General features: G+C 39.4%; 1 protein-coding gene across 6 annotated transcripts; it reads right to left on the reverse strand.

Moving 5' to 3' along the window:
* Positions 1 to 1,166: 1,166 nt before the first annotated feature.
* On the reverse strand, positions 1,167 to 21,918 carry TTLL1 (TTL family tubulin polyglutamylase complex subunit L1). 6 transcript variants are annotated; one of them, XM_062634860.1, is made up of 10 exons: positions 21,760 to 21,918; positions 16,152 to 16,284; positions 13,891 to 14,099; positions 11,922 to 12,102; positions 10,632 to 10,766; positions 10,394 to 10,502; positions 7,019 to 7,162; positions 5,200 to 5,286; positions 3,867 to 4,030; positions 1,167 to 2,360 (listed from the first exon to the last, which is right to left on the reverse strand). In XM_062634860.1, the coding sequence occupies exons 2-10, from the start codon at positions 16,262 to 16,264 to the stop codon at positions 2,231 to 2,233; spliced, it is 1,272 nt and encodes a 423-aa protein (XP_062490844.1). In that variant the 5' UTR covers positions 16,265 to 16,284; positions 21,760 to 21,918; the 3' UTR covers positions 1,167 to 2,230. The 6 variants fall into 6 exon arrangements, with proteins under 6 accessions (XP_062490844.1, XP_062490847.1, XP_062490845.1 ...); XM_062634863.1 differs by having other exon boundaries at positions 16,152 to 16,268; positions 21,760 to 21,892; XM_062634861.1 differs by lacking the exon at positions 21,760 to 21,918 and adding an exon at positions 21,589 to 21,714.
* Between the last annotated feature and the right edge of the window lie 871 nt (positions 21,919 to 22,789).

A 22,789-nucleotide genomic window follows, 5' to 3' on the forward strand; every position in this document is an offset into this window, starting at 1 on the left:
GTAGGCTGCATGAATAGGAAAGAAGTTAAAGGGAAGTAGTAATCATTCTATTGTAGCCATCCTTGCTAGCACAACTGTAACGATAGAACAAGACTACAACAACATTATTTGCAAAGTTACTAAAGAGAAGTGAGAGAAAGCTCCATTTTCCATCTATCACAGTATCCTTGTTCTGTTGTCTGTCTTGTAAGAAATGTAACCACTACAAAATACTACCTCCTACAGTCTCATAGCTCCCAAGTTAGTCACTACTTCCTACTTTACCCCCAACAGGCAGTTGGGGGTAATATCTGACCACACATCTACTTAAAAGCATCTTACCTGTCAATGTTCAAATATACAAGCAAGACTCATACTTAGGAACCAAAAAAACCCAAACAAACCCAAACACAAAACCCTAACCAAAACCTATGAGACCTGCAGTAATTATTTTTTCTTAGCTTTATTTCAAAAACCAACTTGAACATGCTTCTGTAGAGGCCAGTGAGAAGTCTGATGACCAGAGAGTAAGTTGGATTTTGGTTATTTTAATGGAATATGCAAAATTAATCAAGATGAGGATTATACTTTGAGTGACTCATTCAGTATATGCATTTCCTTGTGTATTGCAAGGATGAATTTCAGGTCATGTGTAAGGATACTGGTCAGCCCAGCCCACATCTGCCCTCCCTCCTCAGCCCAAACTGCTCTTGCTGGATGGTGTTCAGACTGAGAGTCATCAGCACCAACTGTCCCAAAGGCAAATTTGTGAGCAGCTGCCCTATTCTAGGAGGAACTTCAAAGGCAGGAAAAGGACCCACACGTTCTGTGGTGCAGGTGGTCTGTTTTACATGTTCAAGAAACTCAAAACTTGTGGGAGAGGTAAAGTTTATATTGCATGCACTTTAGTAGCCTGTCACAAAGGAGGGCAAAGCACATGGCCTGCCCTGGCAGGGAAATTGAGTATTACTGCTCTGGTGGCATCAAGATTAGAGTGTGTTATGGTTACGTGGACATCTGCAACTCTTAGCCTCCTTCATCTTTCTCTCCACAGTACTGTGCCATCAAAAAATAAAACCAACCAAAACAAAACCAAAAACCAGTGAGGAGGGGAAGGAGAACAAAGACGACCAGAACTGTGCCTTGGCATTTACAAATAACTGGTGGAAATGCAAGTGGAAGCAATAGCCAATCACACACCCAACTAGTTTATTTATATGCTACACTGTTAGAAGACTGAAATACCTATTTTTAAATTTTGCTCTATACATTCTGGTAGCTAATCATCACAACGTTCGTTATCATAGCTACCAGCAATAGCTTACCATGTGCAACAATATTTTTGTTATAGTTCACACAAAAATATACAGATATTTTACTTATATACAAGCACAAATATGCAATGAGATTCTCATATTACTGGTGCAAATAAGGATTTCTCATTGGCTTCAAGCAATGAGATTTATTACAGCTTGTTATTGTTCTGTCTGTTTCTCTACAGACATGCATCATCTTGAAATAAAAATTAATGGCTAGTCAAAAAGTGCATCAACATACCATTTGAAACACTCCCTCTGCCCATGAAACTTTCTACCTTTAAAGAGTTAGCAGCTCAAAACAATTACAGGAAATTTAAAAACCTAACCAAAACCAAACCAAAAATCCTCAGCATATAAAGAATTGCTTTTCAGTTTATTACTACTAATTGTAAAACATTAGCTGCCTTAACTGACAATAGCCTCAAGTCTATGCATTGCTATTTTTCTTAGTTTCTCTTCTTTTACTAGCAGGAATCTAAACCCTCATGTGACAATATTAACGCTCACCACACCACACTCTTACAGAATCCACAGCTCATTTATTATAGGGAGCTAGGGACAGTTACAGAGGAAATAAATTATATTCAGAACAGCAAGGGGTTTCTTTCAGAATGCATGTTTTGAGTTATCATCTTTATAAAGAAAGTTCTCAATCATTACTGGGAGAATATTAGTATATACAAAGTACATATGTACAAAATTATCATATATACATACACACACTATATATAATTATTGGGATAATCATTATATCAATGTATGTCTAGTACAGTTCCTGCTTTTAGATTGTTTGTTTCACTTCTTTTCAACAGCTGTACTGTCCTCTTTTAATATTTCCCATATGCAAGGTAGCAAAGTAGACGAATCTGTTCAAAACCTGCATTTTTGTTCATGACGCCTTCCTACCACGAGTGCAGCTGTTTCTCCTGTTATCACTTCCAGGTGGTCAGTACAGGCTTTCCTGAATCTCTTGCACGATTTCCTTTTACTCCAGTGGATTGTCCAGGACGACTCCGCAAGTCACGATCGGGACCATCGCTTTGTGCCATCTCTTCATCGTATCTGAAAATAAGATATCCTCTTCAATGCCTTGTCCTGTTATTCACTACACAAACATGAGTGGGTCCTCTATATTTGATTTTGCTTAATACCTAGCACTGAAATTTAAAACAAGCTGTTCTACACACAGCTTGTATTCTACACATGCACAGTCTGACACGCAGCTATTATTCGAGGAAATATACTACCACATGATGTTGCAATACAGATCAACTGAAGTATCTTCAGCTACTTTTTGAAAGAACCAAAACATCTGGCAGCTTTGGTTAAACTCCTGAGTTTGTGAAATTTTATACTTGTGAAATTTCCCATGTACTTCTGTATTTCTCCTCGCTACACAGGTCTGTGGTTAAGCCAGAATATCAGGCTGCTGGCAGTTTAATAAAGTCTTAAGCTATTGCTTCAAACAGGATAGTTAGCTGCCATGTTAAAAAACTCCACTGTTGCATCCGAGAGCAAGCAGGGAAAGAATGAGGTGAACAAACAACTGTGCTTAAATTAAATGTATCTGATGACATGCATTTTGTAAAACTTAACCGCAGTGACAAGTAGTTCTTAAATATGTAAGTCCACTATGGCCTCAGATAACCTCAATATATACTTACCTCTCGGCTGCCACACAAATTCCAAGCAGAAATTAGCTATAGATGTGTAATTATAATTATCAAAGTACTACAATATTTTTTGAACAGTCATAATATATATTTAATCACACTATTGCATAGGTATTCGCAGCTACCATGTATAAAACATTCATTCAAACTTAAGTCATAATTCAGACATTTAGCTGTCTTTACTAGAATATAAAGAGTATTTAAGATCAGTATAAAGCAGTGGATCTCCTATGTACATAACACATTCCTGACATACTGAACAATGTTACCACTAGTGCTAAAGAAACTATCCAAATATTTTCTCAAAAAATATGAGAAACTTTCAAAAACATGGTATTAAATCAGTGTTTTTCTGGGTAAAACCAATCAATCCTAGTTAAATCCTTCGGACACTCCAACATAAAGATCTGTCTCCTTAATTTCTCTCTTTGTAATCCAGATTAGGGAAATAAAAAAAACAAAGACCTGACAACGCATTACTATTACATCCATGAATTACAGGAGTCAAGAGGTGTCTTTTCTATTAAGTGAGAGAAAAATTATATAAAATTGCTATTATATCAATTTAACTACCATCTATATATTATAATCAATACAACTAAAGTTCTACACATAGAAGACACAACAGTCTCTTAGCCTCTATCCCTCAAATCTACATGCTGAAAGTGCAGAAGGTGCAGAAAAGTAACATTCTCCCTGGAGAAGGGGCGAGGCAGCTCTGCTTTAATGCCCTCCCCCCCTCCACCATTGCTACTGCAGCTCCAAAAAACCAAAGTGGTACTTTGTGTGCATTTTTCACAACAGAACAAAGTTCACCTTATCTCTACACTATATATTAAAAAAGTGAGGTGAGTGGAAAACATTTGCATTTATATAGAACATTGATAAAACTTACAAGACTTCATAATTGCCAAGAACTTCTTTTGGTGGAGATTTATTCCATTTACAGTCTGGAATTTCCCCATTAGGCACAGCAATGTTAAGTGTGTCATTAATAAGATTATACTTCAAGATCCGATCATTAGCAGTACTGGAAGTAAGAGAAGGGGAAGCATTAACCTACAAAAGGAAAAGAAAAACCAGTCAGCATCAATTTTTGAGTGGTACATAGTTCTCCAAACAGCATGTGTGATGACTACATGTACTATTTAGGAAATTAAGACTCAGCATCTCAAAGCACATCTTTCAGTTCCTCAGACACTGTAAGGAATCCCCCACTGGGCATTTTTCTTTTTACTTAGAAAAAAAAAAAGCCCCACACCACTAAATGTCTGCAGTGTCAGCCTGAAGATTTTTGTTGAGACTAGATGCACCGGGTGAATCAGACAAAACATGGATTTTTGTTTAATTTTCTAAGCTTACACAGATACAAACCCCATAGATTTCAGTGCTTACAGTTTGCCTGGTTCACTCCCACAGCTGCTCTACACAGGAACCTGTGGGTTTCTTCTAGGTAAATAGCTTGTATTTATGTTCCTAATCCAAGTTCTCTCCTGTTAACTTGTGAGCTGGAGAAACACACACATGCTCTCTATTCAAAGCACTACATTGTATCTTGTACTAATTAAAACTGGGATTCATTTTACGTATCTCTTGTGTGCCACATTTATTATGGAGAAATGGTATCAGAACAATAAATGTTTGGGTTTTTTAAAATAAAGTTCATTTACATTTGAACTTTCACTTTTAATTAGACTGAGAAGGAAGCGAGATGGAAAAAATTCATGTTGAACACAGATTCAAGGACAATACATTAAAGAGAAAGCCATATGGGAGATGGCGGGGGGGAAACCCCTTCCAAATGTCCCAATTACCCATCATTTACCCCTTTTCCTTCCTCACAATCTGCAACATTAAGGCCATAATAGCATTTAAAACCTAAGTTTGATGTTATGCTCCATTGAGCCAATGCCAATTTTCCAGCTACTGATACAGAATCTAATAGGCTGCTACCATTCAGACTGCCACTGAATTCCAATTGCATGGCCATACTGGATTTCAAAGACAAAACATAAATCCACAAACAAATAGAAACACCAAACAGGAAACAAAAGCACATGCAAGCTTGGTCACACAGTCTGTTTTACTTTCCAACATTTTTCTTAATACACTTACCTGAGGAACAAAAGACACTGTTTCAAAAGAGGAAAGGCTACATTGAAATCTAGCCAGTTTTACTTTGTGAAATGAGAAGGAAGTTTTTTTCCCTGTATTTTAAGTAACTTTACCTCAATTAGCCATGGTTTAAGCTTGTCATCAATGATAATGTCATATCCATAACACTCAAAGCAGTGTTTATCATTATTCATTACAGGCTAAAAAAAGAGAAAAAGACATCAATATGTATTAAAATGAATAATTCAGTACGTAACCTGAATGCATACTCTGCTATAAATCACTATGATCACTGTGACTACATTATGAATCTTCTGCAAGTTTTCAGTGTTTTTACCCGAATACAAGTGTGCTAATAAGTTGAGGATTACCTCTTTTTTTTCCAAGCTGGAAGTAGTATATCAATATTAATGATTGTATTAATGCTAAATACTAACATATTAATTTTCCATTATGTTTGAAAAGAAACGTGTTTTCATATTTTGCAAAAATAATAATATTTAAAGCCTGCATGCATCAGGAGACATCAGGAAGTTTTACGTAACACAGCTTTGCATAATTGTGAATTATTTCAACTTCAGAAAAACGAGACTTATTCAAAGATGTTTCTTTTTCTCTGCTAATATAAACATGTAGAGTAGAAATTTGAGGTCAAACAATTACCAGATTCATTTAAAAAACCTAATTAGCTCAAGTCAACTACGATCCTGAAAGTCAAGAGAAACCAAGGACCAAGTTGTGCTTGGATGTACATTCTCTAGAGAATCAGTAGTTTTCCAGCATCTGCTAACCATTTGCGGTGTGCATGGCAAGACTTTTCTTCTACGGAAATCTCATCAGATCTTTTAAAGAAACCTTTGTAACAGGTTAGTGAGATGTTTTCCCCTAGGCTAATAATGAAAGCTTTTCCATTCTTCAGGGAGTGAAAGGGACAGGAGAAACAAGCATCTCTCATTACATCTGCCATTGTCAGAAAGACAGAGGATCAAAATATTTCATGCTCAATAATTCTCAACACTTTTTCCTCTTCTAAGGTTCTTCTAACATTTGGATTAAATCCCTTTTCTTCTCACATCTGTTTCAAATATGATTACACAACAGACAGTGAGTTGAGCCATGCCTCCTCACCTCCCAGTGATCCTAGCTTCATAACCTGTCCCTCTTTCTTGTGCTGATTCTGGTGTTCAGCTGATCCTTCAGTGAGGCGATTTAGCTTATTACACTGGCACAATACTAACCCATCAATAAAGCAATACAGTAATTGTCAGTTGGGCGAGTGAGCTGATTCAGCTCAAGAAGGTGCCAGAGAGATGACAGGACCATGTACTTGGGAACAGGACAGTCCTTGGCACTAGCGAGCTCTTCAGTTACCCCAGCTGACTCACAGGGCGATACCTGCTATCTCCTGTAATCACAGGACATTATCCAAACACTAGAAAGTCACTTAAGCAGAGGACTGGTTGCTACTTTTTTTTTAAGTGAGAGTTCATGATAACTCTGTGACTCGTGAGGTGAAAGTAAGTTATGCAACTCTGCTGAACTAAAAGCCTTAGGTTTGCTTTGACAAATTGTCCTCCAGAGCTATTTTTTCTTTGACACATTTGTTATTGCTGAAATGGCATCATGTGCCTTGACAGAGCTTAATACTATTCACAAGAGCAGTATCATGTCATATTAACTAGTTCACAGAGCCCTCAAGGAAAGGGATTCATCCACTTCTTCAGTATGCACAGTCAACTCACCCACTCACCCAAAATTCAAGTCCACTCAGAGAAGTCAGGAGACAACAGAATTTTAGAAATCAGCATCAACACCATCACTCACATAGCAGGAAAAAGATTTTAGGGGTTTTGATGGCAAACTCACTTCACGGATATGAGCAGCCTGCAGCTGTAATGCTGTTGCTGGCAGCATTCCAGGAACAGTACTCACCGCCACAGCCTTCAGTGACTGCACAATTATCCAGTGAATTTCATCAAATAATTTGTTTGTGACTTCCTTTCCACGTGTGCTCTCCAGATACAGGCGTAAGTTACTCACTGTCCACTTGCCTCCATGGATATGATTGTAATCATCCTGAAAAATAAAGGAGTTAGTTTAGCCTAAAATTTTTAAGGTGTTCTGCAGTTTTGTTTCATTCACACAAAAAGCCCACTTACACTTACATACAAGTAGTGCTCTAAAAAAAACCTCAGCAAGTTATTTTTATTCTACAGGTTTATGAAGAGTTCAGCTTTACTTTGAACTGCACTCTATATAAACAACTGGTTTTACTATAGCTGTATATGTTTATATCACACATTGCAAATCAAGTAATAAATCTTTCTTCAGAACAAGAAACCAACTGGTACATTGACAACTTTATAGTAAAACATAATTTATGATTTGGAAATACAACTTTTAAAATGCAAAAGGAAAGAATTGAACTTTTTCCTCCTCTGGGATAAGGAAGAAATAACTAAGTGGGCAATAGCTGAATTTCACTGAAGAAAGCTGTTTTAAAATGGAGCACTTGAAAGTGCTTGTCTTAAAATGTGACTTGTCTGTTTCCCCAAAGGCAAACATGGTATCATCTTAATGGTGCTACCAAGTTACATTCAAGAGGACAGTGAAATGACCCGAATTATTTTTAAAGGTTAACTTTTCAAGTAATTCAGTATTTTGATATAGAAAAAAACACTAAGTGCTACTGAAACAGAACAGGGGGAAAAGGAGATTATATTTGTCTTTTCAGAGGCTATCAATGCTCTGCATCACATTCTCTTTAAATGGGAAGACAAGAGCAAACTGGGGGTGTTCGTACTGATGGAAAGACATGCATTAAGCCCTTGTATAACTCTCAGGACACATGCTTTGCCCCTTTAAAAAGGTTCTCCTCAGAGTATTTGTAACGGTTAATGATTGTATGCCTGCTGAATTATAGAACATGATGCAGAAAACAGTTCTCAGAGGAACGAAATCTGTGGTCCTCTAAGATGAGGTCAGAGAAACCTCTATCTATATTTAGGCTTTTCTACAGCTCCCCCCTTAGTACATTTGTAAAACTGGACTGTACAAATAAAGACCTCAAACATGGTTCTCAGGACTTGCTGCATGGAAAAAATGTCTTGAGACCAGATTCCAGAGATCAAAGTTTCAGCCTTCTTTGCATTGCAGAACAAGTACTCAAATCAAAACAGACTGTAACTGGGTAGAGCCTTACACAATCACAGCTGTTTAATTAAAAATATTAGAGTATTGCAGGCTACGCAGAAGATCACTAACTGAAAACAATAATATTGAATTACTGTTGTTGTGTTTGTATTGCACACGCAGTGAATAATGATCTAGAACTGTTTCCCAGCACCAACATTATAATGGGTATAGTGACTTAGTCTCCTTCCTGCATTTTACCATTTCCCTCTCCCAATATAGACTTGTACACTTTTCAAATTAGGGATGTTTTCCCATTACTTAGTAGGGTACAAACGCACTGGAACACTATGGTTCACACAGGACTTAGAGAAGAGATTAACAGCTAGAACACAAAGAGTTTTTCTAGACCACATAATGAATCTGATAAATTACTTGACTGTTCAAATCAGGTTCTTCTAAAATTGTACAACCTAAGTGCCTCCAAAGTTAGACAAGTTTAAAACACAAGGGCACATAGGATAGAGTGGCTTTGCATTAAACCTCTCAGTTCTTTCTACAAAACTCAACAAATATTAGTGGTTCTGAAATTATATAGTTTTTCATATATTCCAGTAATGACTCTATATTTTTAAACTGCTCCTTCTATACACATTTCCGTTGTCTTCTCTTCAGGTGACCTCACCACTACTTTCACCTCTACTTTTATTTGGGATAGGCAACATATCACATGCCTCACCTCTTCACTACTACTGCAAACAGCACCATGATTTACGCTCTAAGTCATATGGGATCTGCTTTCACCACAACCAATTCTCAGTGAGCCCTGTCAGAACCATAATGTGTTTGAAGCACTTTACAAATCAGCACCTGAGCAAGAAAATGTTTGTAGTACTGAAAAATACCACATTTTGACACTTACCCTAGTTTATAACTACCACCACAAATGATATGTCCCTGGAAGTGTTCAAAAACCATGTAGATGAGGCCCTTAGTGACATGGTTTAGTGGTGGACTTGGCAGTCCTGGGGTAACGGTTGGACTTGAGTTGATTCTATGATTCTACAGAATGTCCAGATAAAAGTAGTTCTGCTATGCTGCACATCTTACAGAACAATAATAGACATGTTTAGCATGGTTGCAATTTAAGATACATTAAACGTATCTTATGGAGTGTTGGTGTATGCACACATGAATATATATGCATGAGTGTACATGTGTATGTACATACACATTTATTTTCCCTACTCTTAAACTAAAAACTATGAAATTTGGAAGCATGGCAGTATAGTTTTAATTACTGTAACAGAGGCATGGTCTATAAATCACAGACATCCACTAAAAATGCAAAGGGACAGTCATCATCATCGAGTGGATTCCCTGAAGAAACAAGGCTTGGGCAGTCATAGTGTATGCCCATCTGTGCATGTCCCCCCTGACCCACTGGCCTTTCCTCCCACTGGTGAATTTCAGCCTGTGGTGACATAAGGAAGTCCTGTCAAAGCTATCAGGTTTCCACATGTTTTATGAACATCAATGGCAAATTACAGGAGAGAACTGTTCTGCAGGCAGAACCCTGTCCATTGAAAAGGAAGCCACCAGCTGGCCAGGCAGCAAACATCCATCTCCAAGATCTCAACTGCACATTCCCTTTCTTACCCAGGGAACAAAAGGAGGGGGGCGGAGCAGGGAAAACATGAGAAGAAGCTGGAAAGTATTGTGATGAGTAAGTACTGAAAACAGGAAAGCTGAATTAACTTCACGGGAGAGAGAGAACGGGAAGGGAAGATCAGGAAGCTGATACTAAAGTGCTATTATAAAATACAAATCTACAGGAACCAGGCTTCATTAACTCCACTGCTCACAGAATCAATTCCTAAATGAGCATATTAGCATTTAAATGACAGGAGACTTGGAAGAAAACCCCTGCTTTCAACTACTGAAAGTCAGTACTGAAGATATTCCACTCTATTACAGAGCTACAACTCATTATCTTGCATACTTTTGACCTGCAGTCTTCTAAAGTTTATTTATTTAGAAGTTCAAGTTGAAGTATTTTAATTGTAAGATGATGAAGAATATGACAAATAAAGTCTTTTTATGCCAAGGTTTTTGGGACAATTTAAGAAAAACAGTCTTGCTACAAAAGAGCACCTAAGAACTAAGTACACTTACCCCGTGTTTCTGAATGGCAACGTTTGTAAGATGTACAAACATGTTATCCAGTTCACTTGTACTTGGTGTGTATTTTACTGTGCAAAACCGGCAAAATCCAAGTTTATACCTTAAATGCAAAAAGTCATTAAAATGTGTTAAACCCCAACAAGATATCAGGAAAAAAGCATTCTAGGATACTTATTTTGACTACATTAAATGTTCTGTCAAAACAAAATACAAATACATACAGTCTTACATGTAACATCTCAGTGGACGATATGTAGATACTAAAACATACAGACGAAGATCAAATTTCTTTCCACCAATAAGTAATGGATTGTTAATATAGAGAGAAATCACATAGGCTTCTTTGGAAGACTGAGATACAAACCTGAAAAACACAAATCAAGTTTCAGAATGTAACAATTGCAATGATACAATCTGATAAATCTTTTTTTCCTTTAGTAGTCTGTACGTTGTGAATTGGCTGAAATCTTTAATCTTCTTCATGTACAATGTATAAAGCTGTAGTGGTTAATAATACACACTTGGCATCAGGTATTATATACACAAAAAAATGTTTAAAATACTACACAGATGACCAAGATCAACTAACCATTTAAACTCAGTTTTGAAGTTAACAGGGTAGCTGACTGCACCATGCACAATGCAGCTCTACAAGCCAGTCTTTTCCTTGGAGAGCACTTAGAGCTTGGCACAGTTAAGACAAGCAAAGAGTACGCAGTACATTACCTTCATTAGTCAAGGTCATATAGAACATTTGTATTTATGCTTGGTGTGCATTGGCAAACCACTGTGAAAAGCTACGATAACTTTCAGATTGTGACATTCTTCAGATTCAAAGTCAAAAGGGGAGGGGAAGACTTGAGTGATAGTCAACCAGTCACTTTATAACAGTAAAAAAAATCAGTATTACTTGTGTGATCAAAACCTTTACTAGTCAGAGAAAAAGGTAGATTGCTGACCTGTTTCATCCATTTGGAACTAGATCACCAACATTTTTGTGCTCCAAATAGATAATGTATTTTTAGAATCATAGAACAGTTAGGGTTGGAAAGGACCTTAAGACCATCTAGTTCCAACCCCCTGTCATGGGCAGGGACACCTCACACTAGACCATGTCGCAATAAATGCACTCTTCCTTTGTACTAATTGAAAAAGTTATTTAACATGTATTTAATAATTACTGAATTTGCTTAGGGAAAGATTTTTCTCTTGTTTCCTGTTATTTAATATTATGAAGCAGAACGATTTATTTTTATGCAATTTTTTCCTCAACACCACTGAAAGCATTTTTATAAAGAATAGTTAATTGAACAGTACTTTGTACCTCCTCATATCAAAACAAACTGCATTAAAACCTGCTTGAAGGAGGAAGTCAGATAACAACTGAGATTAAACGCAAAACCAACTATATAATGACAAAGCAATAATAATGGAATACTTTTCCATGCATCAGACATTTAGCATATGGTTCACCTCATTACAGGAAGTACACTAAAGGGTTTTGGTTTTAAGAACTTACGAAGACGTTTTGCTGTCTCGAGACCATTTTTTAATTTGGGAGAGTTTATTGATTAGAAATATTCCTTTTCCTTGAGCTTTGCCACAAGGTTTCATAATCCAAGTGCTGGAGGGATTTTTCCTGAATTCTTCAACAAAGAGATTATAATCGGCCGGAAGCATAAAAGTAACAGGAACAAAATCTGAGTGAAGGAAAACCAAAAAACCCACATAAGGTGCACAATTAAGGACACTGTGTCTGATAAGGCTATTAACATATACAGACTAAAAAAATTCTGTATTCTCAGTTTTCCAGTCTGGCACTATCCACCTTCATTAAGATTTACGTTGCTTTTCATCTCATTTAAATTCTACATTTAGGTTTACACTTGAACAAACAATTGCAAAATATTGCTGCTAACTTCAGCTAAGTAGATTTTAATTCACATGCATTAGTTTTCGCATTCTGTTTATATGCTGTGAAATTAGAATACTACATACCATTCCAATTTACCAAACTTTCCCAATTTCCTATGTCAGTTTTTACCATTCCATTAACCACCTTATCATTCTCTGTGCACCAAACATGTGAATGCTGGTGTCGCTTCCCCTTTGGATGAGGTAATTTTTATTTCTATGTAACTCCCATTAGTCACTTACTTGCTCCCACAATCAGTATTACAATGCTTACTCAAATGTAAAGAAAAGCATTTGTCACTTTTTGCTGTCAAATTATTTTCACTTCCATCCATACAGAACTGCCGCTCTTTTTCAGGGATGAACAACACTTTCCTTTCACTTTCCCAAGATGTAAATCAGTTCAACGTTATCTCCACTTCTGTTTTGCTGCAATGCTTTATGACCTCTAAAACAACTTCACTCTCCTCATTCCTGATCTACTGCTGGTTTGCCTTTTGTTTGTTTAGTTGTATTTCCTAGCAGTCATTACTTGTTTCTTGTTTTCCAACTTCCCCCAAACTTCTACTCTGAAGAGTTTGTTCATTCTGTTCTGCCAAGAGCCTCTCTGAAAAAGTTAATTTTAGTTTTCCCTCCAGCATAAGATATTCAGATAATGTTTTTTCACTTTTGAATTAAAGAAACTCCATCTCATGTGAAGTTCCAGAGTCCTTTGGTTTCATCACTAATCTTATTGCAGAGTACCTTAATCCCACAATTTTCCCTCTTCAAAATAATTTTAAACAAAGCAAAATCAACAAAAACGCAACCAAACAACCCACCTCTCCCCCACACTCCCCCCCCGCCCCCAACCACAAAAAGCCTAGTTACAAGTCTAGTTCTGTACCCTTATACTTAAAAATAGTAATTTCATTATCATTTTATCCAATGTTACTTCAGGTAATGCTGCACTGTTAAGTTCAGTCTTCTTTAAGGACCTTACTCCTAACAAAACAAAGTCTAAATACAACTTCCATGCACACAAAATGGATTTGTGCTCCTCTTTGAATACTGCTGAATACTAGCAAGTACACAATGGAGGAACTGGGCCTTGGTGCTTTGGTAATACAACAGGAAAACAGAAATGTTCAGTCTTTTATTAATACTTTTTCTCCAATTTCAATGAAGATCCTGAACAAGTGCCATCCCCTCTATTCCTCTCAATTTGTAAAATATTAGCTATTTTCCTTCAAAGGAAAGTTTGTGAAAACCTTTGAAAATACAGTATTTCTTACAAAATATTCACTACAACAGTTTTTATCACTTTACCTGTTCTCTGTTTCCTTCTGCTCTAATTCAGACTTGAAGGGAGAGAAAAGGAGAACACAGAGAAAAGGCTGTAAAGTTTGCAGAATACAGCAAATAATTTTAGGACAAAGTGCACTTCACTAACGGGGACAGAGCATTTCAAGATAGTTACTTTAATGTTCTAACACTTCAGAAGTTTGGTGCTTTATGCACAGAAAAGCTAGGTCAGTTCCAGGTCATTGGCTACACAGGAAAGAATATGAATGTTGATAATGAGAACCACATACCCAAATAAATATATTTCCCATTTTCATCCTTTTCTGCAAGTGGACTTCCTTCTTTCTCAAGTTCTTTCCTGTATCGCTTGATATTCTTTACCATCAAATCTTTTCTGGTCAGTTCATAGTGGTTTGGGAAATGATTGACAATCTGGTCATCAGAGAGGCGGTAACCAGTTTCCACACTGAAAACATTTCTGATTGTTTGTACGCTCATCCTGCAAGCAAAGACAGATACCAAAAGACTTCATAGAATCATAGAATAGTTAAGGTTGGAAAGGACCTTAAGATCATCTAGTTCCAATCCCCCTGTCATGGGCAGGGACACCTCACACTAGACCATGATGCCCAAGCCTCTGTCCAACCTGGCCTTGAACAATGACAGAGAGGGAGCATTTACTTCTTTGGGCAACCTTTTCCAGTGCCTCACAGTAAAGAACTTCTTCCTTACATCTAACCTGAACTTCCCCTGTTTAAGTTTAAACCCATTACCCAAGAAACACAATCCAGGAAGATAAAGTTTGTTGGTTTTTTTTTTGTTTTGTTTTTTTTTGTTGTTGTTGTTGTTGTTTCTTTGTTTTTTTGTTTTTTTTTTTTGTTACATACACTTCAACTTTTCTCTCTCATTTCTCTTTATACTCTAATACCCTGCTGCAGTGACAATGCAAGATGTGCTGACCTTCTATTAACAAAATCCTGCCAGAGGTTTTATTGATCCCTCTACTATGACTAAAATTGGCACAAGAGAGGAAAGGAAGATGACAACTTGGGCCTACTGGACTCTGCCTTGTTGATAACAGGTTAAGCCCCAAAAGGATCTAAAAATGGACGACACACCCCCAAGTGCTACAGAAGCAACTTCTGTTATTTCTCTTCCTGTAAATTCAGTTTCTCTCTTAAAAAAAGCCACAAAAACAACCTCCTACTGACTACCTTGCTATTCAGATTGTCAAGCATATGAATTGAAAACAGTGATTCAGAGATCTTACTAAAATCACCCGTAAATGCCAGATCAGGGGCTGCAGTGACAATGCCATCACATATCTACTTTATTTTTCACAGAAGATAAGAGTGGGACTATAGATCCAAAGAAAATTTGTACTGCATGTCTTATATTGGAAATTTAAGAATATTTCCTGACTGCTATCAACCTGCTACGTTATCATTTCAGGAAGAAAAAAAACAAAACAAAACAACCAGTCACACAACAGTCTCTATGAGTGCCCTGTTCCACCTCTTCCCCTCAACCACATTCCAAAATCATGAGATTACTAGATTCCTACCCATTTGAATAAGTGGTTCACAAAGGATACACTTGGCAGCACAAACCGCCATTCTGCCATATCTGAAAGGGACAATATAAATTGTTTGGTTTACGTACAGAGTACTGTTTCTGCCAATTAATAGATTACTGCATTCTAGGACAGCATTTCATGGTCTTATATTGCACAAATGCCAAAAGAGAAGCTAGATTCTTTACTCCCCTTTCACCATTGTTCTGATTTAACTTCACATTCACTCTAAGTATTGAAATGTTGAATAATCAGTCTGCATATAAATCATTATCATGAAGAAGTACAGTCCTCAAAGCCTTTATTATAGAAGCCTGGACTCTGGTAACAGGGCAAGACTCCACCACACAGATAAAAGAATATTTAATCACATATTGGAACTGTGTACTCTTGGATTATTTTATGTTGAGTTGCCAGAAAATTTGGGGAAAAGATACATTCAAAGATTCCCCTCAGGCCACATATCCCCTCCAACAGTAATGGAAAACTTCTGCTTACTGCAAAAAAAAAAAACCAAACAAACCCAAAATCAAATAAAATCAGGTATCACAGTTCAAAAAACACTGAGCGCAGCCTTCCCCCTGGGCTGTTCACAACTGGCATTCCCAGAAGTGATCAGTATCTTGCTAGGTCACCGACTTTCCACTCCCTGACTGTATCTTTGGCAAACTGCAAAGATACATGAGATCAGTAGCATGGGAATGGATCCATGCAGATGGGACCTTCTACTCTGAGGAACCCCAATGACTTTAGCAGGCCTGCACATATACAGGAGTCTACCAATGCAACTCTGAACAGAAGACCAGTGGTAGCCTGAGAAATTACAGAAACAATGTTATACTCTTAGGAGCACTGTGGTAAATCAATGATAATTTCTGTATCTTTCACTTTTTAATATACATTTTTTTATATTATTGATGATACTAACATATTAAAATGCTTCATAAAATTAGAAATTGGTATTTTTAATGTACTTACCAATAAAAATTCCAGTCTTCATTTTCTGCCACCTGAATCCAGCCTCTTTTTTCAAAGTTGTTTATTAGAACAGATTTTTCTATGTCAGTTACCCACTTTACTTTTCCTGCCATTATCCTAAAGCAGAATCAACCTATTAGTAAAGAAAAGTTTAAAGATGTGAAATTGAAAACAGGGGAGGACACAAACCAGGATGGTCAAAGTGGATGAAAAGTGGCATCTAGAAAGGTCAAACCAGGTTGTTCAGAGCTTTATCCAGCCATGTTTTGAAAACCTCCAAAGTGACATCTAGAAAGCATTTTAACGTAAGATAGAAGTAGCAAATTAAATTAAAAATCAAGGAAATTTGGGAACTGGACAACTGCAAACAAGGACACTAGTTACAAGGACCTTTCACGCTCCCCAGCCAATCTACCTTTTCTGAATGGGCACACAACTCACATCTCTCACTAAATACCTTAATGCCAGAAATCACTGTTGTACATTTATTGTATAATGATTACAGAACCAAACATAGAGCATAGACAGCTTTGGGGCCCACATCACAGGAGGGACACGGATGTGCTTGAACAAGTCCAGAGGGGGCCACAAAGATGATCAGAGGCCTGGAGCACCTCTCCTATGGACACAGGCTGAGAGAGCTGGGCTTGTTCAGCCTGGAGAGGGCTTCGGGGAGACCTCAGAGCAGCTTCCAGTACCTGAAGAGGCCAACAAGAAATCTGGAGTGGGAGGATTTGTAAGGCCATGTAGGGATAGGACAAGGGTAAATGGCTTTAAACTGAAAGAGGGTAGATTTAGATTTGACATAAGGAAAAAATTATTTGCTGTGAGGGTGGTGAGGCACTGGCATAGGTTGCCCAGCAAAGTAGTACATGCTCCATCCCTGGCAGTGTTCAAGGCCAGGCTGGACAGGGCTTTGAGCAACCTGGTCTAATGGAAGGTGTCCCTGCCCATGGCAGGGGGGTTGGAACTGGATGGTCTTCCAACTCAAACCATTCTGTGATTCTATGATTTCTAACCAAGACTTACATGCATATACCTTTTTGCTTTACTTTGAAGTAGGAGAGTTCATATGGATCACTTCATGACTGTAGAAGAAAAAAAAAAATATTCCAAGAGAAATCCCTTATGTGCTCTACCAAGAATCATGATTTCCTATACTGCAAGGAAGGGAACCAAAGTAACATTACCAACTTTGTATTGTCTTCTCTGTACTTCATGCAGCTCTGATTTTGCCTTCTGCTCTAGTGGGGAAGGGGGAGATGGATAAGTTGATATCATTAGCAAGGCCATAGGTGGGCACTGGGGACCGTGCCTGCCTCTTGCTTTGCTTGGGAAAAGGCACCTCCCCAGGGGGCTGAAGAGGATGAAAGGTGGGAAATGTGAAATAGAGGTGAAATGTTGGAGACTGACAGACAAACTTGCTTGGAAAAGGCTGCACTGCAAGCAGGGTTTATTTAAAGGCCAGGCTGGATGGGGCTTTGAGCAACATGGTCTAATGGAAGGCGTGCCTGCCCAAGGCAGCAGGGTTGGAACTAGATGGTCCTTAAGGTCCCTTCCAACTCAAACCATTCTATGATTGAAACACTGACAGCAGGATTTCTGCAAATTTATGGTTGCTAGGGAAATGCTTATAAGCTGCATTTCAATTCATGACGCCTAGGTGTCACCTTCTACATTAGATCTCTCACATGTCCAGGTCAGCCTTTCCTGCAAGGGTTGCAGGATTGTCTGGAGGTGACCTCAGGAGGTCTCTTGTCTAGCCTCCTGCTCAATGCAGGGTTAGCTATAAGGTCAAACCAGGTTGCTCAGAGCTTTATCCAGTCACATTCTGAAAACCTCCAAAGATGGAGATAGCACAGCTTCTCTGGCATCCTGTGTCACTGCTTGACTGGTCTCAATAGGAAAAGGTGCTGGGTATTGTTTTTCCCTCACATATTGCCTCATATATTCTGGAACTCTTCTTTCAGCTTGTGCCTGATGTCTCTCACCTTCCCACCCTTCACCCTGCTAAAGAGCCTTGGTCTGTCTTTTTTAATAACCTCCTCACAGGCAGGCTGTGATCCCAGAGCCACCTCTTCTCCATGTTGAAGAAACACAGCTGCCCAGCTTCACCTCACCAGACAAGTGCTTCAGCCCCCTGACCATCTTGGTAAACCCCCTGCTCAATTCACTCCAGTTTATTACTGTCTGTCTTGTTCTGAGGGCTTGTGTGATTTTGTCAATCCTCTGATATACTGTATTGCATCCTTGTCCTTTTTGTTTGAGAAAGACAGGCAAATCTAGCAAGGTAGGAATACAGAACAAATTCACTGAGGAAGTGTGGATGAGCCCAGCACCCACAATTAGCCCCTTCTGTGAAGGGCAGGCTGAAGCTTTCTGAAAGCAGCAGGCACTCACCAGCTGGCACTCTCCTTTACAAGGGCTGTTTGGTGAGATCACCTTTATACCATCTTAAATTGTGCTTTAATGCAATACCAGTGAAGATGGGGGTGAAGACGCATGAATTGAAGCATATCATCCTTTGTGCATACATACTCAACAGCCAAAATCCTACAATCCAGTTGATGTGGACAGTACACTATATACAACAAAGAACTTATTTACCCCATCTCTAAGTAAGTGCTGATCCCAGATCTAGGCCTGATTGATATGTAACTTAAGCAAGCTAACATACATTCATGAGCAAATTATAATAACTGCTAAAGCTCTCATAAGCAGTTTCGATGCTGCTGCTTAGTCTTTCTGTAGTTCATTTCACAAATTACTTTTACAGTTGCAGCCTAGTGAATCTTCATAGTTATGTTTCACAGAAATCAAGTGCAAAGAAGTGCTAATTCAGAAGAAAATCTTGTTAAGCCAAAAGCAGACTCTTTGGCATACCCTTCTCCCAAGGACAAAAACTGCCATGCAAGGGAGTGAGAGCGAGCAGATACACACACATGTAACACCCCCTACTGTTCCTTCTACATATAATTTTCCAATGAAAAGCCAATTAAAACTTCACCTTTACTAATGCAGTGGTGCAATTAATGGAAATAATGAATGTAGTTAATACAATTTCTGCAACTAAGATACTGAGCTGGAATTCAAGGGGTCTTCAATTTTCAGAACTACATAGAGAGACATAAATTTGCCAGCAAGCTAACAGCCCTACTATTTCTCTCTTCCTGGGAGGCACAGTCCCTTATATAGTGCTCCTACCTTCTCCCTCCTAGACTACTTAAATTGCCACATTCCACAAGGCAGAAATGTTTACTATTAGACTTCGATTTTAAAGAGATTTAGACATACTTATTTTTATTCATGCTGATAAGACAAGTTGAACTCAAGCTTAAATAGACAGATAAAAAAAGAGTGTATGAAGGCTCAGAGTCTGTCTTTTTCTGTGCTTAAACAACACCTGGTTCCACAAGGTCATGATCTTTCTGTAGGCCCTCCAGATACTACCAAAACAAAAATAAATGAAACAAAGGGATTCATTTATTTGCACTGAAGTATGCATGATTCATCATCAGTGACTCACTAGTATCACACACACGCTTGTTGTGGTTTTACAAGTGCAGGGATTAGTCAGTTTGGAATAGAATTGCCCCTCCAAAAGGAAATGTTTTAAATAATACTAATGAAACACAACGTAAAATTTTCAAAAGGCCTTAAAACATGTCCTCCGCATCTCCAAGCTACCCCATAAGGTTACCAACATCCAGCCCCAACCCTATACCCATTTCTCTATTACCCAACTCCTTGATCCATCTCCCTACTTTTCCAGTGTGTCTTGCTCCAGCATCGTTAAGCTGCAACTGCCCTCAGGGTTTGTTCTTCCAGAAGTGCTGCATCAGACAAATGTAGCTGCCTGGGCCTCTCCCTTGACAGAATCATGTAGCTGCTGCCTGGCAAAGATCAGGATACTGGGAGCATTGCCATAAGCAGGGCTGCTTTGCTAACACCTCTAATGCTGTAATCTCATTTTTACCCTAGGATGCAACAGCTGCTACAGCATCCTTTCTGTAGGATTCTTTATGAAGAGATTTCAACACATTCTACATATCCTACAGCTAGGAACCCTGGAAGACTGCATGTGCTGATCCAGCAAGTGGATTTTGTGGTAGGTGGCAGGTGGGACTGCTCCATGACTAGCTATGCTATACAACTCCCAGAGATGGCATGGTTTGATTTCAAAAGCCAGAGACAATTCGACAGAAGACTTACACACAGGAAGGTGAGTAAAAATTAAACCAAAGCTAAAAATTGAAGATAACTTCTGCCACAAATATTCTTCTCCTGATTTGGGAACTTTAGGCCTTATAGGTCCATCACCTGACAGGATGATTAAAAGGTTAACAATACAACAGCAGACTAAAAATTAGTCCTTGGTTTATGCAGACAGTTTGACCATCTCAGATGATGTTTAACTTGCCTGTAAATAAAATCTTCTCATTTTGTGTAACCCACAAATTAGGAGACATATAAAGCTATATTATTGAAAATAAGAATTTTTGATAACAATTTTAATACAACATAGTTTTCTACAGGAATCCTCTCATCTGCAATTAGGTATGCCAGACAACCTGATGAGACTGCACAAGGTAACAATGTGTTCAAACTTCTGGTCAGCTGAGATCCTTAAAATGGCAAACAGCTGTGTAACACAGCCCCAGCCTGCTTACTACATATAGGAGGGTAATGGTTCATTAAGTCAAATCCTTCACAGAGCACCAGACCTCCTACTCAGGAGACAACACATGTATAATATAGGTACAGCAGGCCTGACACTTCCCCAAAACACTGCCATTTCTGCCCAGACTGGTCCCAGGGACAGCAAGCAAACACAAGGAAACTTGGCAGCAGCCTAATCCCAAACTGAGGGCCTCTTGCCCTGGCACAAATTCATGCAGTGACGGTGAGATCCGAAAGCACCCTGGTTGTCATTACCGCCACTATAGAAGCTACTCATGCTGACTACATAACAGCTTTTCACACTGCAAAGATAAGCATAAGCAAGTGGTGCCACTGCCTGCAGCACCTGATCTAGCAAGCTCCATTTGCTTCTAACAGTCAGAAGACGTAATTGTGTTTCATAATTAAGTTTATTACTGGAAAATCCAGTTCTGCTGATGCGGTTGCTCCTTTAAAGGAGACTGGGAGGACCTGCCACAGCGATTCCCATCATGTTAGGGAGAAAAAGGAGACGAAGCCTGGAAGGGCTGCGTGGCTGAGCTGTGGGCAACGAGGACCCCCGGAGCAGGAGGTCACCACACGCGCCACGAGCGGACGCGCGTACACATGCTCCCGCAGGGAACCACAGTGGACTCGGGCCTTCACCGACATGTCGTGACAGCCCCACGAACATGCTAGCTCTGTCTAGCTTTGCCCTTGTCCCTCCCAGGGACCCTCCGAGAGTGGGCCGCAGGGTGAATCTAAGCGAGGTGATTACCTCACCCCTCCATCTCCGAGGAGGGGTCGCGATCCCACAGGGAACTTCAGCTGTCGCGATAGGCCCGGTGGGGGAAGGAAGACCGAGGATCTCCCCCAACGGCGGGCGGCTGCAGCCCGCACCGTGTGTCTGCGGGAGAGGGATAACACCCAGCCCGCTGCCCGCGCTCACCTGCCGGCACGAGAGGCGGCCGCGACTCCCCCTCAAACCCAGCCACGCCCGCCGCTCGCTTCCATCGCCCCGGCCGGCGGCTCCACCAAGCCCCGGGCCCTCCCTTCCGGCACCTTCCCTAGCAACTGCGACGCGCCGGGGCGGGACTTCCGAGGCGGTGACGGCGGCAGGGAGAGCTCGGTTGCCAAGGAGACACGCGGCGGCCGCCATCTTGTCTCCGTAGCGGGGAGACCCGATGCTAGCAGGGCGTGTTGCGACAGGACGAGGGGTGATGGTTTTAAACTAAAAGAGGGGAGATTCAGGCTGGATGTCAGGAAAAAAATACAACAAGGATGGTAAAATACTGTCACAGGTTGCCCATAGAGGTGGTGGATGTGCTATCCCCAGAGACATTCAAGGTCAAGCCGGATGTGGTTCTGGGCAACCTGATCTAGTTGAAGATGTCCCTGCTCATTGCAGGGGTGCTGGACAAGATGAACTTTGAAGGTCCCTTCGAACCCAAACTACTCTATGATTCTGTGATACCTAAAATTACACAGGGCCTCCCACACCAAAGCTCAAGTCCTTGTCTGCGCACATCAGGTGCAAGGAGGTTCATCGCCATATGGCTGCAGAAATATCTTCTCTTGTATTGATACTGTTCTGAGGAGATGTGAATTCTGCCTCAAATTACCAACAACTGTGATTCATGGTGAAAACTGGGTGAGAGAAGTAGTACCTAAGCATTAGTGCCTGTGCAAAGAAGCCCAGTTTACATACACAAAATTCCTTCCAAAAAGAGATGTATATTAAGGTTACTGACATCACACGATAGGCTCAATGCAAAGCAATAATAAGGTATTTAATGAACTCCAGAGATCTGAAGAGTCTCTATGGAAAAAATAAATTGCTCATTCTGTAAGACAAATTGCTGATTAAAAAAAAATTTAGATCCATCAAGGCAGTAGCTGAATTAAGCCGTTTGCAGTGTGTTGGCTACAGCAAATAACTGATATGAACCTGTATTTCCTAAAAGCCTTAATTCCCCAAG

Source organism: Pezoporus occidentalis, unplaced genomic scaffold (genome assembly GCF_034315485.1).
Source record: "Pezoporus occidentalis ecotype Australia unplaced genomic scaffold, CSIRO_AGI_Poc_V1 ctg44, whole genome shotgun sequence".
Lineage (NCBI taxonomy): Eukaryota > Metazoa > Chordata > Aves > Psittaciformes > Psittacidae > Pezoporus > Pezoporus occidentalis.